This window comes from Scyliorhinus torazame, chromosome 4, assembly GCF_047496885.1.
Source record: "Scyliorhinus torazame isolate Kashiwa2021f chromosome 4, sScyTor2.1, whole genome shotgun sequence".
NCBI lineage: Eukaryota > Metazoa > Chordata > Chondrichthyes > Carcharhiniformes > Scyliorhinidae > Scyliorhinus > Scyliorhinus torazame.
Genome location: NC_092710.1, coordinates 372,231,317 through 372,256,101, shown reverse-complemented (window position 1 = coordinate 372,256,101; position 24,785 = coordinate 372,231,317). Strand labels below are relative to the sequence as shown.

Here is a 24,785-nt window from a genome sequence, read left to right as displayed (position 1 = left end):
TGTCACTGTCTGATAACAAAGCCCAGCCTGCTGGGACTGCTCACTCTGTCACTGTCTGATAACAAAGCCCAGCCTGCTGGGACTGCTTACTGTGTCACTGTCTGATTAAAAAAAAAGCTCATCCTGCTGGGACTGCTCACTGTGTCACTGTCTGATAACAAAGCCCACCCTGCTGGGACTGCTCACTGTGTCACTGTCTGATAACAAAGCCCAGCCTGCTGGGAGGGCTCACTGTGTCACTGTCTGATACCAAAGCCCAGCCTGCTGGGAGGGCTCACTGTGTCACTGTCTGATAACAAAGCCCAGCCTGCTGGGAGGGCTCACTGTGTCACTGTCTGATAACAAAGCCCAGCCTGCTGGGACTGCTCACTGTCACTGTCTGATAACAAAGCCCAGCCTGCTGGGAGGGCTCACTGTGTCACTGTCTGATAACAAAGCCCAGCCTGCTGGGACTGCTCACTGTGTCACTGTCTGATAACAAAGCCCAGCCTGCTGGGAGGGCTCACTGTGTCACTGTCTGATAACAAAGCCCTCCCTGCTGGGACTGCTCACTGTGTCACTGTCTGATAACAAAGCCCAGCCTGCTGGGACTGCTCACTGTGTCACTGTCTGATAACAAAGCCCAGCCTGCTGGGACTGCACACTGTGTCACTGTCTGATAACAAAGCCCAGCCTGCTGGGACTGCTCACTGTGTCACTGTCTGATAACAAAGCCCAGCGTGCTGGGACTGCTCACTGTGTCACTGTCTGATAACAAAGCCCAGCCTGCTGGGAGGGCTCACTGTGTCACTGTCTGATAACAAAGCCCAGCCTGCTGGGACAGCTCACTGTGACACTGTCTGATAACAAAGCCCAGCCTGCTGGGACTGCTCACTGTGTCACTGTCTGATAACAAAGCCCAGCCTGCTGGGAGGGCTCACTGTGTCACTGTCTGATAACAAAGCCCAGCCTGCTGGGACTTCTCACTGTGTCACTGTCTGATAACAAAGCCCAGCCTGCTGGTACTGCTCACTGTGTCACTGTCTGATAACAAAGCCCAGCCTGCTGGGACTGCTCACTGTGTCACTGTCTGATAACAAAGCCCAGCCTGCTGGGACTGCTCACTGTGTCACTGTCTGATAACAAAGCCCAGCCTGCTGGGAGGGCTCACTGTGTCACTGTCTGATAACAAAGTCCAGCCTGCTGGGAGGGCTCACTGTGTCACTGTCTGATAACAAAGCCCAGCCTGCTGGGACTGCTCACTGTGTCACTGTCTGATTACAAAGCCCAGCCTGCTGGGAGGGCTCACTGTGTCACTGTCTGATAACAAAGCCCAGCCTGCTGGGACTGCTCACTGTGTCACTGTCTGATAACAAAGCCCAGCCTGCTAGGAGGGCTCACTGTGTCACTGTCTGATAACAAATCCCAGCCTGCTGGGACTGCTCACTGTGTCACTGTCTGATAACAAAGCCCAGCCTGCTGGGACTGCTCACTGTGTCGCTGTCTGATAACAAAGCCCAGCCTGCTGGGACTGCTCACTGTGTCACTGTCTGATAACAAAGCCCAGCCTGCTGGGACTGCTCACTGTGTCACTGTCTGATAACAAAGCCCAGCCTGCTGGGAGGGCTCACTGTGTCACTGTCTGATAACAAAGCCCAGCCTGCTGGGACTGCTCACTGTGTCACTGTCTGATAAAGCCCAGCCTGCTGGGAGGGCTCACTGTGTCACTGTCTGATAACAAAGCCCAGCCTGCTGGGACTGCTCACTGTGTCACTGTCTGATAACAAAGCCCAGCCTGCTGGGAGGGCTCACTGTGTCACTGTCTGATAACAAAGCCCAGCCTGCTGGGACTGCTCACTGTGTCACTGTCTGATAACAAAGCCCAGCCTGCTGGGACTGCTCACTGTGACGCTGTCTGATAACAAAGCCCAGCCTGCTGGGACTGCTCACTGTTTCACTGTCTGATAACAAAGCCCAGCCTGCTGGGACTGCTCACTGTGTCACTGTCTGATAACAAAGCCCAGCCTGCTGGGAGGGCTCACTGTGTCACTGTCTGATAACAAAGCCCAGCCTGCTGGGACTGCTCACTGTGTCACTGTCTGATAAAGCCCAGCCTGCTGGGAGGGCTCACTGTGTCACTGTCTGATAACAAAGCCCAGCCTGCTGGGAGGGCTCACTGTGTCACTGTCTGAGAACAAAGCCCAGCCTGCTGGGACTGCTCACTGTGTCACTGTCTGATAAACAAAGCCCAGCATGCTGGGACTGCTCACTGTGTCACTGTCTGATAACAAAGCCCAGCCTGCTGGGAGGGCTCACTGTGTCACTGCCTGATAACAAAGCCCAGCCTGCTGGGAGGGCTCACTGTGTCACTGTCTGATAACAAAGCCCAGCCTGCTGGGACTGCTCACTGTCACTGTCTGATAACAAAGCCCAGCCTGCTGGGACTGCTCACTGTGTCACTGTCTGATAACAAAGCTCTGCCTGCTGGGACTGCTCACTGTGTCACTGTCTGATAACAAAGCCCAGCCTGCTGGGACTGCTCACTGTGTCACTGTCTGATAACAAAGCCCAGCCTGCTGGGACTGCTCACTGTGTCTCTGTCTGATAACAAAGCCCAGCCTGCTGGGACTGCTCACTGTGTCACTGTCTGATAACAAAGCCCAGCCTGCTGGGACTGCTCATGATGTCACTGTCTGATAACAAAGCCCAGCCTGCTGGGAGGGCTCACTGTGTCACTGTCTGATAACAAAGCCCAGCCTGCTGGGAGGGCTCACTGTGTCACTGTCTGATAACAAAGCCCAGCCTGCTGGGACTGTTCTCTGTGTCACTGTCTAATAACAAAGCCCAGCCTGCTGGGACTGCTCATGATGTCACTGTCTGATAACAAAGCCCAGCCTGCTGGGACTGCTCACTGTGTCACTGTCTGATAACAAAGCCCAGCCTGCTGGGAGGGCTCACTGTGTCACTGTCTGATAACAAAGCCCAGCCTGCTGGGACTGCTCACTGTGTCACTGTCTGATAACAAAGCTCAGCCTGCTGGGAGGGCTCACTGTGTCACTGTCTGATAACAAAGCCCAGCCTGCTGGGACTGCACACTGTGTCACTGTCTGATAACAAAGCTCAGCCTGCTGGGACGGCTCACTGTGTCACTGTCTGATAACAAAGCACAGCCTGCTGGGACTGCTCACTGTGTCACTGTCCGATAACAAAGCCCAGCCTGCTGGGACTGCTCACTGTGTCACTGTCTGATAACAAAGCCCAGCTTGCTGGGAGGGCTCACTGTGTCACTGTCTGATAACAAAGCCCAGCCTGCTGGGACTGCTCACTGTGTCACTGTCTGATAACAAAGCCCAGCCTGCTGGGACTTCTCACTGTGTCACTGTCTGATAACAAAGCCCAGCCTGCTGGGACTGCTCACTGTGTCACTGTCTGATAACAAAGCCCAGCCTGCTGGGACTGCTCACTCTGTCACTGTCTGATAACAAAGCCCAGCCTGCTGGGACTGCTTACTGTGTCACTGTCTGATTAAAAAAAAAAGCTCATCCTGCTGGGACTGCTCACTGTGTCACTGTCTGATAACAAAGCCCACCCTGCTGGGACTGCTCACTGTGTCACTGTCTGATAACAAAGCCCAGCCTGCTGGGAGGGCTCACTGTGTCACTGTCTGATACCAAAGCCCAGCCTGCTGGGAGGGCTCACTGTGTCACTGTCTGATAACAAAGCCCAGCCTGCTGGGAGGGCTCACTGTGTCACTGCCTGATAACAAAGCCCAGCCTGCTGGGAGGGCTCACTGTGTCACTGTCTGATAACAAAGCCCAGCCTGCTGGGACTGCTCACTGTCACTGTCTGATAACAAATCCCAGCCTGCTGGGACTGCTCACTGTGTCACTGTCTGATAACAAAGCCCAGCCTGCTGGGACTGCTCACTGTGTCACTGTCTGATAACAAAGCCCAGCCTGCTGGGACTGCTCACTGTGTCACTGTCTGATAACAAAGCTCTGCCTGCTGGGAATGCTCACTGTGTCACTGTCTGATAACAAAGCCCAGCCTGCTGGGAGGGCTCACTGTGTCTCTGTCTGATAACAAAGCCCAGCCTGCTGGGACTGCTCACTGTGTCTCTGTCTGATAACAAAGCCCAGCCTGCTGGGACTGCTCACTGTGTCACTGTCTGATAACAAAGCTCTGCCTGCTGGGACTGCTCACTGTGTCACTGTCTGATAACAAAGCCCAGCCTGCTGGGAGGGCTCACTGTGTCAGTGTCTGATAACAAAGCCCAGCCTGCTGGGACTGCTCACTGTGTCACTGTCTGATAACAAAGCCCAGCCTGCTGGGACTGCTCACTGTGTCACTGTCTGATAGCAAAGCCCAGCCTGCTGGGACTGCTCACTGTGTCACTGTCTGATAACAAAGCCCAGCCTGCTGGGAGGGCTCACTGTGTCACTGTCTGATAACAAAGCTCAGCCTGCTGGGACGGCTCACTGTGTCAGTGTCTGATAACAAAGCCCAGCCTGCTGGGAGGGCTCACTGTGTCACTGTCTGATAACAAAGCCCAGCCTGCTGGGACTGCTCACTGTGTCACTGTCTGATAACAAAGCCCAGCCTGCTGGGACTGCTCACTGTGTCACTGTCTGATAACAAAGCCCAGCCTGCTGGGACTGCTCACTGTGTCACTGTCTGATAACAAAGCCCAGCCTGCTGGGAGGGCTCACTGTGTCGCTGTCTGATAACAAAGCCCAGCCTGCTGGGAGGGCTCACTGTGTCACTGTCTGATAACAAAGCCCTCCCTGCTGGGACTGCTCACTGTGTCACTGTCTGATAACAAAGCCCAGCCTGCTGGGACTGCTCACTGTGTCACTGTCTGATAACAAAGCCCAGCCTGCTGGGACTGCTCACTGTGTCACTGTCTGATAACAAAGCCCAGCCTGCTGGGACTGCTCACTGTGTCACTGCCTGATAACAAAGCCCAGCCTGCTGGGAGGGCTCACTGTGTCACTGACTGATAACAAAGCCCAGCCTGCTGGGACTGCTCACTGTCACTGTCTGTTAACAAAGCCCAGCCTGCTGGGACTGCTCACTGTGTCACTGTCTGATAACAAAGCTCTGCCTGCTGGGACTGCTCACTGTGTCACTGTCTGATAACAAAGCCCAGCCTGCTGGGACTGTTCTCTGTGTCACTGTCTGATAACAAAGCCCAGCCTGCTGGGACTGCTCACTGTGTCACTGTCTGATAACAAAGCCCAGCCTGCTGGGAGGGCTCACTGTGTCACTGTCTGATAGCAAAGCCCAGCCTGCTGGGACTGCTCACTGTGTCACTGTCTGATGACAAAGCCCAGCCTGCTGGGAGGGCTCACTGTGTCACTGTCTGATAACAAAGCTCAGCCTGCTGGGACGGCTCACTGTGTCACTGTCTGATAACAAAGCCCAGCCTGCTGGGACTGCTCACTGTGTCACTGTCTGATAACAAAGCCCAGCCTGCTGGGAGGGCTCACTGTGTCAGTGTCTGATAACAAAGCCCAGCCTGCTGGGAGGGCTCACTGTGTCACTGTCTGATAACAAAGCCCAGCCTGCTGGGACTGCTCACTGTGTCACTGTCTGATAACAAAGCACAGCCTGCTGGGAGGGCTCACTGTGTCACTGTCTGATAACAAAGCCCTCCCTGCTGGGACTGCTCACTGTGTCACTGTCTGATAACAAAGCCCAGCCTGCTGGGACTGCTCACTGTGTCACTGTCTGATAACAAAGCCCAGCCTGCTGGGACTGCACACTGTGTCACTGTCTGATAACAAAGCCCAGCCTGCTGGGACTGCTCACTGTGTCACTGTCTGATAACAAAGCCCAGCCTGCTGGGACTGCTCACTGTGTCACTGTCTGATAACAAAGCCCAGCCTGCTGGGAGGGCTCACTGTGTCACTGTCTGATAACAAAGCCCAGCCTGCTGGGACAGCTCACTGTGACACTGTCTGATAACAAAGCCCAGCCTGCTGGGACTGCTCACTGTGTCACTGTCTGATAACAAAGCCCAGCCTGCTGGGAGGGCTCACTGTGTCACTGTCTGATAACAAAGCCCAGCCTGCTGGGACTTCTCACTGTGTCACTGTCTGATAACAAAGCCCAGCCTGCTGGTACTGCTCACTGTGTCACTGTCTGATAACAAAGCCCAGCCTGCTGGGACTGCTCACTGTGTCACTGTCTGATAACAAAGCCCAGCCTGCTGGGACTGCTCACTGTGTCACTGTCTGATAACAAAGCCCAGCCTGCTGGGACTGCTCACTGTGTCACTGTCTGATAACAAAGCCCAGCCTGCTGGGAGTGCTCACTGTGTCACTGTCTGATAACAAAGCCCAGCCTGCTGGGACTGCTCACTGTGTCTCTGTCTGATAACAAAGCCCAGCCTGCTGGGACTGCTCACTGTGTCACTGTCTGATAACAAAGCCCAGCCTGCTGGGAGGGCTCACTGTGTCACTGTCTGATAACAAAGCCCAGCCTGCTGGGACTGCTCACTGTCACTGTCTGATAACAAAGCCCAGCCTGCTGGCACTGCTCACTGTGTCACTGTCTGATAACAGAGCCCAGCCTGCTGGGACTGCTCGCAGTGTCACTGTCTGATAACAAAGCCCAGCCTGCTGGGACTGCTCACTGTGTCACTGTCTCATAACAAAGTCCAGCCAGCTGGGACTGCTCACTGTGTCAGTCTGATAACAAAGCCCAGCCTGCTGGGACTGCTCACTGTGTCACTGTCTAATAACAATGCCCAGCCTGCTGGGACTGCTCACTGTGTCACTGTCTGATAACAAAGCCCAGCCTGCTGGGACTGCTCACTGTGTCACTGTCTGATAACAAAGCCCAGCCTGCTGGGACTGCTCACTGTGTCACTGTCTGATAACAAAGCCCAGCCTGCTGGGAGGGCTCACTGTGTCACTGTCTGATAACAAAGCCCAGCCTGCTGGGAGGGCTCACTGTGTCACTGTCTGATAACAAAGCCCAGCCTGCTGGGAGGGCTCACTGTCACTGTCTGATAACAAAGCCCAGCCTGCTGGGAGGGCTCACTGTGTCACTGTCTGATAACAAAGCCCAGCCTGCTGGGAGGGCTCACTGTGTCACTGTCTGATAACAAAGCCCAGCCTGCTGGGAGGGCTCACTGTGTCACTGTCTGATAACAAAGCCCAGCCTGCTGGGACTGCTCACTGTGTCACTGTCTGATAACAAAGCCCAGCCTGCTGGGACTGCTCACTGTGTCACTGTCTGATAACAAAGCCCAGCCTGCTGGGACTGCTCACTGTGTCACTGTCTGATAACAAAGCCCAGCCTGCTGGGACTGCTCACTGTGTCACTGTCTGATAACAAAGCCCAGCCTGCTGGGACTGCTCACTGTGTCACTGTCTGATAACAAAGCCCAGCCTGCTGGGACTGCTCACTGTGTCACTGTCTGATAACACTGCCCAGCCTGCTGGGAGGGCTCACTGTATCACTGTCTGATAACAAAGCCCAGCCTGCTGGGAGGGCTCACTGTGTCACTGTCTGATAACAAAGCCCAGCCTGCTGGGAGGGCTCACTGTGTCACTGTCTGATAACAAAGCCCAGCCTGCTGGGAGGGCTCACTGTCTCACTGTCTGATAACAAAGTCCAGCCTGCTGGGACTGCTCACTGTGTCACTGTCTGATAACAAAGCCCAGCCTGCTGGGAGGGCTCACTGTGTCACTGTCTGATAAAGCCCAGCCTGCTGGGAGGGCTCACTGTGTCACTGTCTGATAACAAAGCCCAGCCTGCTGGGACTGCTCACTGTGTCACTGTCTGATAACAAAGCCCAGCCTGCTGGGACTGCTCACTGTGTCACTGTCTGATAACAAAGCCCAGCCTGCTGGGACTGCTCACTGTGTCACTGTCTGATAACAAAGCCCAGCCTGCTGGGACTGCTCACTGTGTCACTGTCTGATAACAAAGCCCAGCCTGCTGGGAGGGCTCACTGTGTCACTGTCTGATAACAAAGCCCAGCCTGCTGGGACTGCTCACTGTGTCACTGTCTGATAAAGCCCAGCCTGCTGGGAGGGCTCACTGTGTCACTGTCTGATAACAAAGCCCAGCCTGCTGGGAGGGCTCACTGTGTCACTGTCTGAGAACAAAGCCCAGCCTGCTGGGACTGCTCACTGTGTCACTGTCTGATAACAAAGCCCAGCATGCTTGGACTGCTCACTGTGTCACTGTCTGATAACAAAGCCCAGCCTGCTGGGAGGGCTCACTGTGTCACTGCCTGATAACAAAGCCCAGCCTGCTGGGAGGGCTCACTGTGTCACTGTCTGATAACAAAGCTCTGCCTGCTGGGACTGCTCACTGTGTCACTGTCTGATAACAAAGCCCAGCCTGCTGGGACTGTTCTCTGTGTCACTGTCTAATAACAAAGCCCAGCCTGCTGGGACTGCTCACGATGTCACTGTCTGATAACAAAGCCCAGCCTGCTGGGACTGCTCACTGTGTCACTGTCTGATAACAAAGCCCAGCCTGCTGGGAGGGCTCACTGTGTCACTGTCTGATAACAAAGCCCAGCCTGCTGGGACTGCTCACTGTGTCACTGTCTGATAACAAAGCCCAGCCTGCTGGGACTGCACACTGTGTCACTGTCTGATAACAAAGCTCACCCTGCTGGGACGGCTCACTGTGTCACTGTCTGATAACAAAGCACAGCCTGCTGGGACTGCTCACTGTGTCACTGTCCGATAACAAAGCCCAGCCTGCTGGGACTGCTCACTGTGTCGCTGTCTGATAACAAAGCCCAGCTTGCTGGGAGGGCTCACTGTGTCACTGTCTGATAACAAAGCCCAGCCTGCTGGGACTGCTCACTGTGTCACTGTCTGATAACAAAGCCCAGCCTGCTGGGACTGCTCACTGTGTCACTGTCTGATAACAAAGCCCAGCCTGCTGGGAGGGCTCACTGTGTCACTGTCTGATAACAAAGCCCAGCCTGCTGGGACTGCTCACTGTGTCACTGTCTGATAACAAAGCCCAGCCTGCTGGGACTGCTCACTGTGTCACTGTCTGATAACAAAGCCCAGCCTGCTGGGACTTCTCACTGTGTCACTGTCTGATAACAAAGCCCAGCCTGCTGGGACTGCTCACTGTGTCACTGTCTGATAACAAAGCCCAGCCTGCTGGGACTGCTCACTCTGTCACTGTCTGATAACAAAGCCCAGCCTGCTGGGACTGCTTACTGTGTCACTGTCTGATTAAAAAAAAAGCTCATCCTGCTGGGACTGCTCACTGTGTCACTGTCTGATAACAAAGCCCACCCTGCTGGGACTGCTCACTGTGTCACTGTCTGATAACAAAGCCCAGCATGCTGGGAGGGCTCACTGTGTCACTGTCTGATACCAAAGCCCAGCCTGCTGGGAGGGCTCACTGTGTCACTGTCTGATAACAAAGCCCAGCCTGCTGGGAGGGCTCACTGTGTCACTGTCTGATAACAAAGCTCTGCCTGCTGGGAATGCTCACTGTGTCACTGTCTGATAACAAAGCCCAGCCTGCTGGGAGGGCTCACTGTGTCACTGTCTGATAACAAAGCCCAGCCTGCTGGGACTGCTCACTGTGTCACTGTCTGATAACAAAGCCCAGCCTGCTGGGACTGCTCACTGTGTCACTGTCTGATAACAAAGCCCAGCCTGCTGGGACTGCTCACTGTGTCACTGTCTGATAACAAAGCCCAGCCTGCTGGGACTGCTCACTGTGTCACTGTCTGATAACAAAGCCCAGCCTGCTGGGACTGCTCACTGTGTCTCTGTCTGATAACAAAGCCCAGCCTGCTGGGACTGCTCACTGTGTCACTGTCTGATAACAAAGCTCTGCCTGCTGGGACTGCTCACTGTGTCACTGTCTGATAACAAAGCCCAGCCTGCTGGGAGGGCTCACTGTGTCAGTGTCTGATAAAGCCCAGCCTGCTGGGACTGCTCACTGTGTCACTGTCTGATAACAAAGCCCAGCCTGCTGGGACTGTTCTCTGTGTCACTGTCTGATAACAAAGCCCAGCCTGCTGGGACTGCTCACTGTGTCACTGTCTGATAGCAAAGCCCAGCCTGCTGGGACTGCTCACTGTGTCACTGTCTGATAACAAAGCCCAGCCTGCTGGGAGGGCTCACTGTGTCACTGTCTGATAACAAAGCTCAGCCTGCTGGGACGGCTCACTGTGTCAGTGTCTGATAACAAAGCCCAGCCTGCTGGGAGGGCTCACTGTGTCACTGTCTGATAACAAAGCCCAGCCTGCTGGGACTGCTCACTGTGTCACTGTCTGATAACAAAGCCCAGCCTGCTGGGACTGCTCACTGTGTCACTGTCTGATAACAAAGCCCAGCCTGCTGGGACTGCTCACTGTGTCACTGTCTGATAACAAAGCCCAGCCTGCTGGGAGGGCTCACTGTGTCACTGTCTGATAACAAAGCCCAGCCTGCTGGGAGGGCTCACTGTGTCACTGTCTGATAACAAAGCCCTCCCTGCTGGGACTGCTCACTGTGTCACTGTCTGATAACAAAGCCCAGCCTGCTGGGACTGCTCACTGTGTCACTGTCTGATAACAAAGCCCAGCCTGCTGGGACTGCTCACTGTGTCACTGTCTGATAACAAAGCCCAGCCTGCTGGGACTGCTCACTGTGTCACTGCCTGATAACAAAGCCCAGCCTGCTGGGAGGGCTCACTGTGTCACTGTCTGATAACAAAGCCCAGCCTGCTGGGACTGCTCACTGTCACTGTCTGTTAACAAAGCCCAGCCTGCTGGGACTGCTCACTGTGTCACTGTCTGATAACAAAGCTCTGCCTGCTGGGACTGCTCACTGTGTCACTGTCTGATAACAAAGCCCAGCCTGCTGGGACTGTTCTCTGTGTCACTGTCTGATAACAAAGCCCAGCCTGCTGGGACTGCTCACTGTGTCACTGTCTGATAACAAAGCCCAGCCTGCTGGGAGGGCTCACTGTGTCACTGTCTGATAGCAAAGCCCAGCCTGCTGGGACTGCTCACTGTGTCACTGTCTGATAACAAAGCCCAGCCTGCTGGGAGGGCTCACTGTGTCACTGTCTGATAACAAAGCTCAGCCTGCTGGGACGGCTCACTGTGTCACTGTCTGATAACAAAGCCCAGCCTGCTGGGACTGCTCACTGTGTCACTGTCTGATAACAAAGCCCAGCCTGCTGGGACTGCTCACTGTGTCTCTGTCTGATAACAAAGCCCAGCCTGCTGGGACTGCTCACTGTGTCACTGTCTGATAACAAAGCTCTGCCTGCTGGGACTGCTCACTGTGTCACTGTCTGATAACAAAGCCCAGCCTGCTGGGAGGGCTCACTGTGTCAGTGTCTGATAAAGCCCAGCCTGCTGGGACTGCTCACTGTGTCACTGTCTGATAACAAAGCCCAGCCTGCTGGGACTGTTCTCTGTGTCACTGTCTGATAACAAAGCCCAGCCTGCTGGGACTGCTCACTGTGTCACTGTCTGATAGCAAAGCCCAGCCTGCTGGGACTGCTCACTGTGTCACTGTCTGATAACAAAGCCCAGCCTGCTGGGAGGGCTCACTGTGTCACTGTCTGATAACAAAGCTCAGCCTGCTGGGACGGCTCACTGTGTCAGTGTCTGATAACAAAGCCCAGCCTGCTGGGAGGGCTCACTGTGTCACTGTCTGATAACAAAGCCCAGCCTGCTGGGACTGCTCACTGTGTCACTGTCTGATAACAAAGCCCAGCCTGCTGGGACTGCTCACTGTGTCACTGTCTGATAACAAAGCCCAGCCTGCTGGGACTGCTCACTGTGTCACTGTCTGATAACAAAGCCCAGCCTGCTGGGAGGGCTCACTGTGTCACTGTCTGATAACAAAGCCCAGCCTGCTGGGAGGGCTCACTGTGTCACTGTCTGATAACAAAGCCCTCCCTGCTGGGACTGCTCACTGTGTCACTGTCTGATAACAAAGCCCAGCCTGCTGGGACTGCTCACTGTGTCACTGTCTGATAACAAAGCCCAGCCTGCTGGGACTGCTCACTGTGTCACTGTCTGATAACAAAGCCCAGCCTGCTGGGACTGCTCACTGTGTCACTGCCTGATAACAAAGCCCAGCCTGCTGGGAGGGCTCACTGTGTCACTGTCTGATAACAAAGCCCAGCCTGCTGGGACTGCTCACTGTCACTGTCTGTTAACAAAGCCCAGCCTGCTGGGACTGCTCACTGTGTCACTGTCTGATAACAAAGCTCTGCCTGCTGGGACTGCTCACTGTGTCACTGTCTGATAACAAAGCCCAGCCTGCTGGGACTGTTCTCTGTGTCACTGTCTGATAACAAAGCCCAGCCTGCTGGGACTGCTCACTGTGTCACTGTCTGATAACAAAGCCCAGCCTGCTGGGAGGGCTCACTGTGTCACTGTCTGATAGCAAAGCCCAGCCTGCTGGGACTGCTCACTGTGTCACTGTCTGATAACAAAGCCCAGCCTGCTGGGAGGGCTCACTGTGTCACTGTCTGATAACAAAGCTCAGCCTGCTGGGACGGCTCACTGTGTCACTGTCTGATAACAAAGCCCAGCCTGCTGGGACTGCTCACTGTGTCACTGTCTGATAACAAAGCCCAGCCTGCTGGGAGGGCTCACTGTGTCAGTGTCTGATAACAAAGCCCAGCCTGCTGGGAGGGCTCACTGTGTCACTGTCTGATAACAAAGCCCAGCCTGCTGGGACTGCTCACTGTGTCACTGTCTGATAACAAAGCCCAGCCTGCTGGGACTGCTCACTGTGTCACTGTCTGATAACAAAGCCCAGCCTGCTGGGACTGCTCACTGTGTCACTGTCTGATAACAAAGCCCAGCCTGCTGGGACTGCTCACTGTGTCACTGTCTGATAACAAAGCCCAGCCTGCTGGGACTGCACACTGTGTCACTGTCTGATAACAAAGCCCAGCCTGCTGGGACTGCTCACTGTGTCACTGTCTGATAACAAAGCCCAGCCTGCTGGGACTGCTCACTGTGTCACTGTCTGATAACAAAGCCCAGCCTGCTGGGAGGGCTCACTGTGTCACTGTCTGATAACAAAGCCCAGCCTGCTGGGACAGCTCACTGTGACACTGTCTGATAACAAAGCCCAGCCTGCTGGGAGGGCTCACTGTGTCACTGTCTGATAACAAAGCCCAGCCTGCTGGGACTTCTCACTGTGTCACTGTCTGATAACAAAGCCCAGCCTGCTGGTACTGCTCACTGTGTCACTGTCTGATAACAAAGCCCAGCCTGCTGGGACTGCTCACTGTGTCACTGTCTGATAACAAAGCCCAGCCTGCTGGGACTGCTCACTGTGTCACTGTCTGATAACAAAGCCCAGCCTGCTGGGACTGCTCACTGTGTCACTGTCTGATAACAAAGCCCAGCCTGCTCGGAGTGCTCACTGTGTCACTGTCTGATAACAAAGCCCAGCCTGCTGGGACTGCTCACTGTGTCTCTGTCTGATAACAAAGCCCAGCCTGCTGGGACTGCTCACTGTGTCACTGTCTGATAACTAAGCCCAGCCTGCTGGCACTGCTCACTGTGTCACTGTCTGATAACAGAGCCCAGCCTGCTGGGACTGCTCGCAGTGTCACTGTCTGATAACAAAGCCCAGCCTGCTGGGACTGCTCACTGTGTCACTGTCTCATAACAAAGTCCAGCCAGCTGGGACTGCTCACTGTGTCAGTCTGATAACAAAGCCCAGCCTGCTGGGACTGCTCACTGTGTCACTGTCTGATAACAATGCCCAGCCTGCTGGGACTGCTCACTGTGTCACTGTCTGATAACAAAGCCCAGCCTGCTGGGACTGCTCACTGTGTCACTGTCTGATAACAAAGCCCAGCCTGCTGGGACTGCTCACTGTGTCACTGTCTGATAACAAAGCCCAGCCTGCTGGGAGGGCTCACTGTGTCACTGTCTGATAACAAAGCCCAGCCTGCTGGGACTGCTCACTGTGTCACTGTCTGATAACAAAGCCCAGCCTGCTGGGAGGGCTCACTGTGTCAGTGTCTGATAACAAAGCCCAGCCTGCTGGGAGGGCTCACTGTGTCACTGTCTGATAACAAAGCCCAGCCTGCTGGGAGGGCTCACTGTGTCACTGTCTGATAACAAAGCCCAGCCTGCTGGGAGGGCTCACTGTCACTGTCTGATAACAAAGCCCAGCCTGCTGGGAGGGCTCACTGTGTCACTGTCTGATAACAAAGCCCAGCCTGCTGGGAGGGCTCACTGTGTCACTGTCTGATAACAAAGCCCAGCCTGCTGGGAGGGCTCACTGTGTCACTGTCTGATAACAAAGCCCAGCCTGCTGGGACTGCTCACTGTGTCACTGTCTGATAACAAAGCCCAGCCTGCTGGGACTGCTCACTGTGTCACTGTCTGATAACAAAGCCCAGCCTGCTGGGACTGCTCACTGTGTCACTGTCTGATAACAAAGCCCAGCCTGCTGGGACTGCTCACTGTGTCACTGTCTGATAACAAAGCCCAGCCTGCTGGGACTGCTCACTGTGTCACTGTCTGATAACAAAGCCCAGCCTGCTGGGACTGCTCACTGTGTCACTGTCTGATAACACTGCCCAGCCTGCTGGGAGGGCTCACTGTATCACTGTCTGATAACAAAGCCCAGCCTGCTGGGAGGGCTCACTGTGTCACTGTCTGATAACAAAGCCCAGCCTGCTGGGAGGGCTCACTGTGTCACTGTCTGATAACAAAGCCCAGCCTGCTGGGAGGGCTCACTGTCTCACTGTCTGATAACAAAGTCCAGCCTGCTGGGACTGCTCACTGTGTCACTGTCTGATAACAAAGCCCAGCCTGCTGGGAGGGCTCACTGTGTCACTGTCTGATAAAGCCCAGCCTGCTGGGAGGGCTCACTGTGTCACTGTCTGATAACAAAGCCCAGCCTGCTGGGACTGCTCACTGTGTCACTGTCTGATAACAAAGCCCAGCCTGCTGGGACTGCTCACTGTGTCACTGTCTGATAACAAAGCCCAGCCTGCTGGGACTGCTCACTGTGTCACTGTCTGATAACAAAGCCCAGCCTGCTGGGAGGGCTCACTGTGTCACTGTCTGATAACAAAGCCCAGCCTGCTGGGAGGGCTCACTGTGTCACTGTCTGATAACAAAGCCCAGCCTGCTGGGACTGCTCACTGTGTCACTGTCTGATAACAAAGCCCAGCCTGCTGGGAGGGCTCACTGTGTCACTGTCTGATAACAAAGCCCAGCCTGCTGGGACTGCTCACTGTGTCACTGTCTGATAACAAAGCCCAGCCTGCTGGAACTGCTCACTGTGTCACTGTCTGATAACAAAGCCCAGCCTGCTGGGAGGGCTCACTGTGTCACTGTCTGATAACAAAGCCCAGCCTGCTGGGACTGCTCACTGTGTCACTGTCTGATAACAAAGCCCAGCCTGCTGGGACTGCTCACTGTGTCACTGTCTGATAACAAAGCCCAGCCTGCTGGAACTGCTCACTGTGTCACTGTCTGATAACAAAGCCCAGCCTGCTGGGAGGGCTCACTGTGTCACTGTCTGATAACAAAGCCCAGCCTGCTGGGACTGCTCACTGTGTCACTGTCTGATAACAAAGCCCAGCCTGCTGGGACTGCTCACTGTGTCACTGTCTGATAACAAAGCCCAGCCTGCTGGGACTGCTCACTGTGTCACTGTCTGATAACAAAGCCCAGCCTGCTGGGAGGGCTCACTGTGTCACTGTCTGATAACAACGCCCAGCCTGCTGGGAGGGCTCACTGTGTCACTGTCTGATAACAAAGCCCAGCCTGCTGGGACTGCTCACTGTGTCACTGTCTGATAACAAAGCCCAGCCTGCTGGGAGGGCTCACTGTGTCACTGTCTGATAACAAAGCCCAGCCTGCTGGGACTGCTCACTGTGTCACTGTCTGATAACAAAGCCCAGCCTGCTGGGACTGCTCACTGTGTCACTGTCTGATAACAAAGCCCAGCCTGCTGGGACTGCTCACTGTGTCACTGTCTGATAACAAAGCCCAGCCTGCTGGGAGGGCTCACTGTGTCAGTGTCTGATAACAAAGCCCAGCCTGCTGGGACTGCTCACTGTGTCACTGTCTGATAACAAAGCCCAGCCTGCTGGAACTGCTCACTGTGTCACTGTCTGAAAACAAAGCCCAGCCTGCTGGGACTGCTCACTGTGTCACTGTCTGATAACAAAGCACAGCCTGCTGGGACTGCTCACTGTGTCACTGTCTGATAACAAAGCCCAGCCTGCTGGGACTGCTCACTGTGTCACTGTCTGATAACAAAGCCCAGCCTGCTGGGACTGCTCACTGTGTCACTGTCTGATAACAAAGCCCAGCCTGCTGGGACTGCTCACGGTGTCTCTGTCTGATAACAAAGCCCAGCCTGCTGGGAATGCTCACTCTGTCACTGTCTGATAACAAAGCCCAGCCTGCTGGGACTGCTCACTGTGTCACTGTCTGATAACAAAGCCTAGCCTGCTGGGACTGCTCACTGTGTCTCTGTCTGATAACAAAGCCCAGCCTGCTGGGACTGCTCACTGTGTCACTGTCTGATAACAAAGCCCAGCCTGCTGGCACTGCTCACTGTGTCACTGTCTGATAACAGAGCCCAGCCTGCTGGGACTGCTCACTGTGTCACTGTCTGATAACAAAACCCAGCCTGCTGGGACTGCTCACTGTGTCTCTGTCTGATAACAAAGCCCAGCCTGCTGGCACTGCTCACTGTGTCACTGTCTGATAACAAAGCCCAGCCTGCTGGGACTGCTCACTGTGTCTCTGTCTGATAACAAAGCCCAGCCTGCTGGCACTGCTCACTGTGTCACTGTCTGATAACAGAGCCCAGCCTGCTGGGACTGCTCACTGTGGCACTCTCTGATAACAAAGCCCAGCCTGCTGGGACTGCTCACTGTGTCACTGTCTGATAACAAAGCCCAGCCTGCTGGGAGGGCTCACTGTGTCACTGTCTGATAACAAAGCCCAGCCTGCTGGGACTGCTCACTGTGTCACTGTCTGATAACAAAGCCCAGCCTGCTGGGAGGGCTCACTGTGTCAGTGTCTGATAACAAAGCCCAGCCTGCTGGGACAGCTCACTGTGTCACTGTCTGATAACAAAACCCAGCCTGCCGGGAGGGCTCACTGTGTCACTGTCTGATAACAAAGCCCAGCCTGCTGGGACTGCTCACTGTGTCACTGTCTGATAACAAAGCCCAGCCTGCTGGGACTGCACACTGTGTCACTGTCTGATAACAAAGCCCAGCCTGCTGGGACTGCTCACTGTGTCACTGTCTGATAACAAAGCCCAGCCTGCTGGGAGGGCTCACTGTGTCTCTGTCTGATAACAAAGCCCAGCCTGCTGGGACTGCACACTGTGTCACTGTCTGATAACAAAGCCCAGCCTGCTGGGACTGCTCACTGTGTCACTGTCTGATAACAAAGCCCAGCCTGCTGGGAGGGCTCACTGTGTCTCTGTCTGATAACAAAGCCCAGCCTGCTGGGAGGGCTCACTGTGTCACTGTCTGATAAAGCCCAGCCTGCTGGGAGGGCTCACTGTGTCTCTGTCTGATAACAAAGCCTAGCCTGCTGGGAGGGCTCACTGTGTCACTGTCTGATAACAAAGCCCAGCCTGCTGGGACTGCTCACTGTGTCACTGTCCGATAACAAAGCCCAGCCTGCTGGGACTGCTCACTGTGTCACTGTCTGATAACAAAGCCCAGCCTGCTGGGACTGCTCACTGTGTCACTGTCTGATAACAAAGCCCAGCCTGCTGGGACTGCTCACTGTGTCACTGTCTGATAACAAAGCCCAGCCTGCTGGGACTGCTCACTGTGTCACTGTCTGATAACAAAGCCCAGCCTGCTGGGACTGCTCACTGTGCCACTGTCTGATAACAAAGCCCAGCCTGCTGGGACTGCTCACTGTGTCACTGTCTGATAACAAAACCCAGCCTGCTGGGACTGCTCACTGTGTCACTGTCTGATAACAAAGCCCAGCCTGCTGGGACTGCTCACTGTGTCACTGTCTGATAACAAAGCCCAGCCTGCTGGGAGGGCTCACTGTGTCAGTGTCTGATAACAATGCCCAGCCTGCTGGGACGGCTCACTGTGTCACTGTCTGATAACAAAGGCCAGCCTGCTGGGAGGGCTCACTGTGTCACTGTCTGATAACAAAGCCCAGCCTGCTGAGACTGCTCACTGTGTCACTGTCTGATAACAAAGCCCAGCCTGCTGTGACTGCTCACTGTGTCACTGTCTGATAACAAAGCCCAGCCTGCTGGGAGGGCTCACTGTGTCACTGTCTGATAACAAAGCCCAGCCTGCTGGGACTGCTCACTGTGTCACTGTCTGATAACAAAGCCCAGCCTGCTGGGACTGCTCACTGTGTCACTGTCTGATAACAAAGCCCAGCCTGCTGGGACTGCTCACTGTGTCACTGTCTGATAACAAAGCCCAGCCTGCTGGGACTGCTCACTGTGTCACTGTCTGATAACAAAGCCCAGCCTGCTGGGACTGCTCACTGTGTCACTGTCTGATAACAAAGCCCAGCCTGCTGGGAGGGCTCACTGTGTCAGTGTTTGATAACAAAGCCCAGCCTGCTGGGAGGGCTCACTGTGTCACTGTCTGATAACAAAGCCCAGCCTGCTGGGACTGCTCACTGTGTCACTGTCTGATAACAAAGCCCAGCCTGCTGGGACTGCTCACTGTGTCACTGTCTGATAACAAAGCCCAGCCTGCTGGGACTGCTCACTGTGTCACTGTCTGATAACAAAGCCCAGCCTGCTGGGAGGGCTCACTGTGTCACTGTCTGATAACAAAGCCCAGCCTGCTGGGAGGGCTCACTGTGTCACTGTCTGATAACAAAGCCCAGCCCGCTGGGACTGCTCACTGTGGCACTGTCTGATAACAAAGCCCAGCCTGCTGGGAGGGCTCACTGTGGCACTCTCTGATAACAAAGCCCAGCCTGCTGGGACTGCTCACGATGTCACTGTCTGATAACAAAGCCCAGCCTGCTGGGAGGGCTCACTGTGTCACTGTCTGATAACAAAGCCCAGCCTGCTGGGACTGCTCACGATGTCACTGTCTGATAACAAAGCCCAGCCTGCTGGGACTGCTCACTGTGTCACTGTCTGATAACAAAGCCCAGCCTGCTGGGACTGCTCACTGTGTCACTGTCTGATAACAAAGCCCAGCCTGCTGGGACTGCTCACTGTGTCACTGTCTGATAACAAAGCCCAGCCTGCTGGGACTGCACACTGTGTCACTGTCTGATAACAAAGCCCAGCCTGCTGGGACTGCTCACTGTGTCACTGTCTGATAACAAAGCCCAGCCTGCTGGGAGGGCTCACTGTGTCACTGTCTGATAACAAAGCCCAGCTTGCTGGCATGCTCACTTATTATTTGAAAATTATTTGTATGGAGAGAGACTGCAGAACTCCGAGGAACAGAGGGATTTGGGGGTCCTGGTGGATGAATCACAGAGCGTTAGGCTACAGACACAACTAGTGACTTTTGTTGTTCGGCAAATGGAATATAAAAGTTGGCAATTTTACTGCAGCTGTACAGGGCCCTGGGGACACCATTTCTGCAATATTGTGAACAGTTTTGGCTTCTTGGTAAAAAAAAGGATATTATGTTAGAAACAGTTGAGACAAGATTCATTCAACTGATTCATGCGATGTCAGGGCTCCCCTTCTGAAGAGGAGGGGGCTGTACCTGTTGGAGTATAGAAGAACGAGGGGTGGGGGCTGTACCTGTTGGAGTATAGAAGAACGAGGGGTGGGGGCTGTACCTGTTGGAGTTTAGAAGAACGAGGGGTGGGGGCTGTACCTGTTGGAGTTTAGAAGAATCGGGTTGCGTGCTGTACCTGTTGGAGTTTAGAAGAACGAGGGGTGGGGGGTGTACCGTTGGTGTTTAGAAGAACGAGGGGTGATCTTACTGAAACATAGAAGACCCTGAGGGGATTTGATAGGGTGGACCGGGATTTAATGTCAGAGTTTGTTGCTGTACAGGGTAGTGAGGGTGTGTGAGTATTAGAGATTGTTACTGTGCAGGGTGTTGCGGGTGTGTGAGTATTAGTGATTATTACTGTACAGGGTAGTGAGGCTGTGTGAGTATCAGAGATTGTTACTTTACAGGGGAGTAAGGGTGTGAGTAATAGAGATTGTTACTGTACAGTGTTGCGGGTGTGTGAGTATTAGAGATTGTTACTGTACAGGGTAGTGAGGGTGTGAGTATTAGAGATGGTTACTGTACAGGGTAGTGAGGGTGTGTGAGTATTAGAGATTGTTACTGTACAGGATAGTGAGGGTGTGAGTATTCGAGACTTACTGTACAGGGTGTTGCGGGTGTGAAAGTATTAGAGATTGTTACTGTGCAGGATAGTGAGGGTTTGTGTGTATTAGAGATTGTTACTGTACTGGGTAGTGAGGGTGTGAGTATTAGAGATTGTTACTGTACAGGGTGTTGCGGGCGTGAGAGTTTTAGAGATTGTTACTGAATAGGGTAGTGAGGCTGTGAGTATTAGAGATTATTACTGTACAGGATAGTGAGGGTGTGAGTATTGGAGATTGTTACTGTGCAGTATAGTGAGGGTGTGAGTATTAGAGATTGTTACTGTACAGGGTGTTGCAGGTGTGAGTATTAGAGATTGTTACTGTACAGGGTAGTGCGGGTGTGTGTATTAGAGATTGTTACTGTACAGGGTGTTGTGGGTGTGTGAGTATTAGAGATTGTTACTGTGCAGGATAGTGAGGGTGTGAGTATTAGAGATTGTTACTGTACAGGGTAGTGAGGGTGTGTGAGTATTAGAGATTGTTACTGAACAGGGTAGTGAGGGTGTGTGAGTATTAGAGATTGTTACTGTACAGGGTAGTGAGGGTGTGTGAGTATTAGAGATTGTTACTGTACAGGTTAGTGAGGGTGTGAGTATTAGAGATTGTTACTGTGCAGGGTGTTGCGGGTGCGTGAGTATTAGACATTGTTACTGCACAGGGTAGTGAGAGTGTGTATTAGAGATTGTTACTGTGCAGGATAGTGAGGGTGTGTGGGTATTAGAGATTGGTACTGTACAGGATAGTGAGGGTGTGAGTATTAGAGATTGTTACTGTACAGGGTAGTGAGGGTTTGAATATTAGAGATTGTTACTGTACAGGGTAGTGAGGGTGTGTGAATATTAGAAATTGTTACTGTACAGGGTGTTGCTGTTGAGTGTTGGAGATTGTTACTGTACAGGGTAGTGAGTGTGTGAGTATTAGAGGTTGTTACTGTTACAGGGTGTTGTGTATTAGAGATTGTTATTGTACAGGGCAGTGAGGATGTGTGTGTATTAGAGATTGTTACTGTACAGGATAGTGAGGGTGTGAGTATTAGAGATTGTTACTGTACAGGGTGTTACAGGTGTGTGTATTAGAGATTGCTACTGTACAGGGTGTTGCAGGTGTGTGTATTAGAGATTGTTACTGCACAGGGTAGTGAGGGCATGTGAGTATTAGAGATTGTTAATGCACAGGGTAGAGAGGGTGTGTGTGTGTGTGCTTGTTACTGTACAGGGTGCTGCGGGTATAAGTATTAGAGATTGTGACTGTACAGGTTAGTAAGGGTGTGTATTGGAGATTGTTACTGTACATGTTGAATGAATGTTTAAGATTGTTACTGTACAGGATAGTGGGGGTGTGTGAGTATTAAAGATTGTTACTGTACAGGATAGTGAGGGTGTGAGTATTACAGATTGTTACTGGAGAGGATAGTGAGGGTGTGAGTATTAAAGATTGTTACTGTACAAGGTAGTGAGGGTGTGAGTATTAGAGATTGTTACTGCATAGGATAGTGAGGGTGTGTGTGTATTAGAGATTGTTACTGTACAGGATAGTGAGTGTGGGAGTATAAGAGATTGTTACTGTACAGGGTAGTCGGGGGGGGTGAGTATTAGAGATTGTTACTGAACAGGGTAGTGAGGGTGTGTGAGTATTAGAGATTGTTACTGTACAGGGTAGTGAGGGTGTGTGAGTATTAGAGATTGTTACTGTACAGGTTAGTGAGGGTGTGAGTATTAGAGATTGTTACTGTGCAGGGTGTTGCGGGTGCGTGAGTATTAGACATTGTTACTGCACAGGGTAGTGAGAGTGTGTATTAGAGATTGTTACTGTACAGGATAGTGAGTGTGGGAGTATAAGAGATTGTTACTGTACAGGGTAGTCGGGGGGAGGGGGAGTATTAGAAATTGTTACTGTACTGGGTGTTGCAAGTGTGAGTATTAGAGATTGGTGCAGTACAGGGTGTGTGGGTACTAGAGATTGTTACTGTACATGGTAGTGAGGGTGTGTGTATTAGACTGTACAGGGTAGTCAGGGTGCGTGAGTATTAGAAATTGTTACTGTACTGAGTGTTGCAGGTGTGAGTATTAGAGATTGTTACTGCACAGGGTTGTGAGGGCATGTGCATATTAGAGATTGTTACTGTACAAGGTGTTGCGGGTGTGTGAGTATTAGAGATTGTTACTGTACAGGGTAGTGAGTGTGTGTGAGTGTTAGAGATTGTTACTGTACTGTGTTGCAGGTGTGTGAGTATTAGAGCTTGTTACAGTACAGGGTAGTGAGGGTGTGTGTATTAGAGATTGTTACTGTACAGGATAGTGAGAGTGTGAGTATTAGAGATTGTTACTGTACAGGGTAGTGAGGGTGTGTGAGTATTAGAGATTGTTACTGTACAGGGTGTTGCCGGTGTGTGAGTATTAGAGGAAGTTACTGTACAGGGTAGTGAGGGTGTGTGAGTATTAGAAATTGTTACTGTACAGGATAATGAGGGTGCGAGTAATAGAGATTGTTACTGTACAGGGTAGTGAGGGTGTGTGAGTATTAGATTGTTACTGTACAGGATAGTGAGGGTGTGAGTAATAGTGATTGTTACTGTACAGGGTAGTGAGGGTGTGGGAGCATTAGAGATTGTTACTGTACAGGGTAGTGAGGGTGTGAGTATTAGAAATTGTTACTGTACAGCATGCTCCAGGTGTGAGTATTAGAGATTGTTACTGTACAGGGTGTTGCAGGTGTGAGTATTAGAGATTGTTACTGTACAGGGTGTTGCAGGTGTGAGTATTAGAGATTGTTACTACATGGTGTTGCAGGTGTGAGTAGTAGAGATTGTTACTGTACAGGGTGTTGCAGGTGTGAGTATTAGAGATTGTTACTATACAGGGTGTTGCAGGTGTGAGTATGAGAGATTGTTACTGTACAGGATAGTGAGAGTGTTAGAGGGTGTGAGAGTGGGTGGGTTGTTTTGTCTGTTTGGGGTGATTTCTATTGATGAGGTGTAGGTTGTCAGGGTAGGCGTGTTGCTCAGATGAGGTTAATCTCCGTACACACCTTCATTCTAGTAATCGCTGCCTTCTCTCTCTCTCTTTCTCTCCCCAGCTGAAGTTAGTTAATCCATCCCAATATCGCTTTGAACACTTGGTCACACAGATGAAATGGCGTCTGCAGGAAGGTCGGGGTGAAGCTGTTTATCAGATTGGTGTGGAGGACAATGGTTTGCTAATCGGTCTGTCTGACGATGAACTCCGAGCTTCTTTGAAGACACTACGTCGAATGGCAGAAAAGTAAATGTTCCCAGTGTTCCGCGATCTGCTCTGAGCTGAAAGAAGTATTTACCATGGTTGTGTGGTGTTTCTGTGAATCCTGCATACCCTTGTCTCAGAGCCCACACTGGTTGTGTTGCTAACTTTGGTTGGCTCTTAATTCGTTGCCCTTTGGGTCTTTACTGAATGCTCTGTTTCTATAACCTTTACTCTAGAGTCGCCAGGTATCTTTATGATACTGCCACAAGGTTCAAGTTCAAGTACTGATCAATAACTCAACACACCAATTAGTAAGATTCAAATCAAAAGACGTTTATTATATACAGTAAATCACTACTCATGCATAAACTCTACTTTCTAGACTATTCTCTATCACTAAAAGGCCTATACTTAGCTTCGGAATTGGCCCACCAGGTCAGGGGAACAAATGGCCTTTTGTTCGATCTGAGTCTGCAGGATTCAAAAGCTGGTATGGACTGGTAGCTGGGAGCGCCTATCTCGTAGCGAGCGTTGACTGGAGACTTACTTGGTTGATGCAGCAGCTTAGACAGTTCACTCTCAAGGGTTGATTCGAGTTGCTGAGGGGCTCTACTTTATAGTCCCCAGGGGCTAAGCGCCATTCGGGGTGGACCCCGTACCTGGTTCCAAGTGATTGGACTACATTCCGATCACTTGGATCGATTTCTCCAATACTGGAGTTGTTCCCTGATCGCTGGGCGGTCCCTGAGTGTCCGTTGGCCTTCCATTGTCTTGGCTCTTGCTGGTGCCGAGGAGTCTGGCTTGGCTTTATTCACCTTAAATGTTTCCATTGTTCCCGGGGATCGCTCATTCGTATGCAGATGGCTGAGAGTTTCAGTGCTGTCAGGGCTTTTGCAAGTTCTAATACACAGGATTTCTGCACTTGCTAGTTTTTGCCTGTGTTTGCTGAATTTCCCTGTAGTCTTTGCAGACCTCCATTTTAAGTCGGGAAGTGGCCAACCCAGGTGGCTACATGCCCTCCTTGTGACCCCTAATGCGAAGCGTGAAGGATCACATAACTGCGTTGTCCTCACTTCCTGACCCAGCGAGCACCCTTCCATGGCCTCTACACTGACCATAACTATGTATGAAAAATTTTAACTAACAATTCTAAGTGGCGCTATGTCAGACAGGGACGTGCATTACAACAACAAAAAAACGGTAGCTCTAACTATCTCTCATAAACTACACTCACTCAAACATTCAGTCATACTAACTTCCCAACAATACAAAAAATAATAATAGCAGCATTCAC

At 52.4% G+C, this 24,785-nt stretch overlaps 1 protein-coding gene across 2 annotated transcripts in view; it reads left to right on the top strand.

The window, feature by feature from the left end:
- Positions 1-24,785, top strand: part of gtpbp2b (GTP binding protein 2b) — a 163,205-nt gene that overhangs the window by 64,388 nt on the left and 74,032 nt on the right. For both annotated transcript variants that reach the window (XM_072500357.1, XM_072500358.1), the window contains exon 3: positions 23,349-23,533. In XM_072500357.1, coding sequence (XP_072356458.1) covers positions 23,349-23,533 — 185 coding nt within the window. The remainder of the gene's footprint in view (positions 1-23,348; positions 23,534-24,785) is intronic.